This window comes from Vicia villosa, unplaced genomic scaffold, assembly GCF_029867415.1.
Source record: "Vicia villosa cultivar HV-30 ecotype Madison, WI unplaced genomic scaffold, Vvil1.0 ctg.001302F_1_1, whole genome shotgun sequence".
Classification (NCBI taxonomy): Eukaryota; Viridiplantae; Streptophyta; class Magnoliopsida; order Fabales; family Fabaceae; genus Vicia; species Vicia villosa.
Genome location: NW_026705566.1, coordinates 456,954 through 459,608, shown reverse-complemented (window position 1 = coordinate 459,608; position 2,655 = coordinate 456,954). Strand labels below are relative to the sequence as shown.

General features: G+C 34.4%; 1 protein-coding gene across 1 annotated transcript; it reads right to left on the bottom strand.

Annotated features, from left to right (window-relative positions):
- Positions 1-259: 259 nt before the first annotated feature.
- Positions 260-1,384, bottom strand: LOC131634461 (uncharacterized). The gene has a single exon (XM_058905136.1). The coding sequence runs from the start codon at positions 1,382-1,384 to the stop codon at positions 260-262; it is 1,125 nt and encodes a 374-aa protein (XP_058761119.1).
- Between the last annotated feature and the right edge of the window lie 1,271 nt (positions 1,385-2,655).

Here is a 2,655-nt window from a genome sequence, read left to right as displayed (position 1 = left end):
CCCCACACCCAATAATAACTTCCGTCGTTGACCCTTTCCCATGCTCTGCCCCATCCCCATCACCAATAATTTTTGATTCTCCATGAGGTTATTAGCTCTTTTTTCTGCTCCCATTTTCTCGAAACTCCCACAAGCTTCTATTATCTCAAAAGTATCTGCCACCAGGCTCTCACCCGCCGATTCTTTCGTACCTTTTCCCCTGTTGTCACCTTCTGCTTTTGATCGTACTGACTTTGAAGCTTCCTTGTAGACGTCTCCTTCACCCCTCACTCTCGTGTTCCTCCTTTTCATTCCACGCGCTATCCTCCCCATCTTTTTCCTCCGAATTGGAATCTTCAGAAGGATCATCTTTATTGCATTCATTGGGGACGATAATGCGTTTAGGGCCATGCATGTCCTTCACCAGCTTGATTTGATAAACTTGATCATTGATTTCCACATTTATAGTTTCATTCAACACAAGAGAATATTTGGTCCTAACAAGAAATCTCGCAACATCCATTCTTTTGTGTTCACGTGTTTCATCATCTGAACAAACATATATACCCACCAGACTTGAAATGAATTCAAACACTTTTGGGTACCAAGCATGACATGGTAATTCATAACCTCTCATCCATGTTAACCTTTCATTGTCGACATCTCCTGGAGACCAGGGATGGATGTCTGAAAACAATTGCCCAACCCAGTCCTTAGCTTCCTCAATAAGTGCTTTAGTCTCACCTTCCTCATGCTTCTCCAACAGACAAAGATTGACTCCCAAAGGTGTGGCTTTTACCTTGAAATAACCTTCTGTATGGAAGGCTTCTTGTATATTGTATGTTATACCCGACGTTTCCACAACCCCAACATAAGCTTTCTCAAACCTTGACATCTCAGCTTCTTCTATATTAATCTGAAGGTGAGCAAATCTCGACATTTTCTCTCTTCCACACCACCATAATATGTTTCTTTCCTTTTCTTGTGCCTTGATATTCTTCCCTTGTCCTTCCATAAATCTTATGTCATTTCCCATATTTCCTTTTACCATATTGACATATGATGTTTCTCCTCTTCTTGCTTTGTTGTTCTTATCGTCTTCACGATAACCATCCTCCTTGTACGTGACTTCCGCTACACCCTTCGCATCCACCCCAACTTGATCAACTTTTACGTAATCCTTTCTAACTCTGTTAAACCTAGGTATATTTGCATAGAGTTTTCTTTCACTGATGAATATGTTATCCAGCTTGATTGCTAATTCTCTTTCGTTGTTCACCTTCCTAAACCTCACAAAGCCATATCTACTGCCCTTGTTGTCTCTTTTTGGCGGTATTGCCACCTCCAACATCAAACCATATCCTTTGAAAATTGCAAAAAGTCCCTTTGCACAAAGCTCCTCCATAAAGATTTCTAATATCACTAAGATTCTCTTATCCACATGCTAGTTGAATTATATGCAAATCTTTAGCATTCATCATGTTCCATATCTCATTTGTTTATTTAGATTCCGCAACCATTTTCGAAATAGAAGTAACAACTCCCCATAGACCATGTCCAACTAGTTGAATTTTATGATTTTCATAATATTATGTCATAGTATATCATTCAAGTGATATGTTATAGAAACTGCACTTCCAGTACATTATTGGATACATAATTATGTTTGTAACACACCACAATGCAAAGAATATTTCCTCTGCATTAGTTTCCAAATGGAAGTTTCATTCCCACTCAACATGAACATAGGTTGGCCATGATATGAATGTGTCCATTGTGTGTGTTTGATGTAACAGAGTAAGACAAGAGGATGATTTGTAGTAATGTGTGTTTGATGTAACAGAGTAAGACAAGAGGATGATTTATATACTACGTGTTTTTAAAAGTCCCACATCGAAAACCTATACTAAATATGGAAGTCTGTATAAACCTCATTTACACCAAAGTTCTTAAAATTTCAAGTATTGAGCATATGTGCGAAAAACATGGGCTTAATGCCTCTAAGAAATTTTTAATAATTAATTTCTTAATTTAAAAATAAAAATTATTAATTAAAAAAATTTTGCAAAAAAAAAAATTTCTAAAAAAATATTAATAAAATTTAATTTAAGAAATCATAAAAAAATTGATATAAAAAAGTAAAAAAATATAATAAATAAAAAAATTAAAAATTAAAATTAAAAAATATAATAATCCATTTGAATTTTTTAAAATAAATAAAAATTTAAATTAGTTATCACGTAGGAAGATTATGGTAGAATAATAACTCAGGGGTTTATGGTAAGATAATCTTTATTTGTTAAGAGAAATCAAAATTTTTCTAGAGGGTGCAAAATTAAAACTCACTACATTAACATTAACAGAGGGTATGGTATATTAACCCAAAAATCATTTAGAGATGAATTTTCTTTCCTTTAATTATTTAAGGGTTAAAAATAGCAAGAGAGAGAAAGATATTGAAATCTCAATGCTTGGGAACATTTGCACATGATTATCCCCGCTAGTTGCGATGACTGTAAAAAGCTCCAAGAGCATTAAATGAATAAATTAAACAAATGTTGCAACTTGGCAGTTGAAAGATGAACCCTTAGCATAGATTTGGATAAGGAGGAATCTTGATACTTGAACCAATTATATGAGAAACCTAGGAACAAGATGTAGCATTTGAATATTATG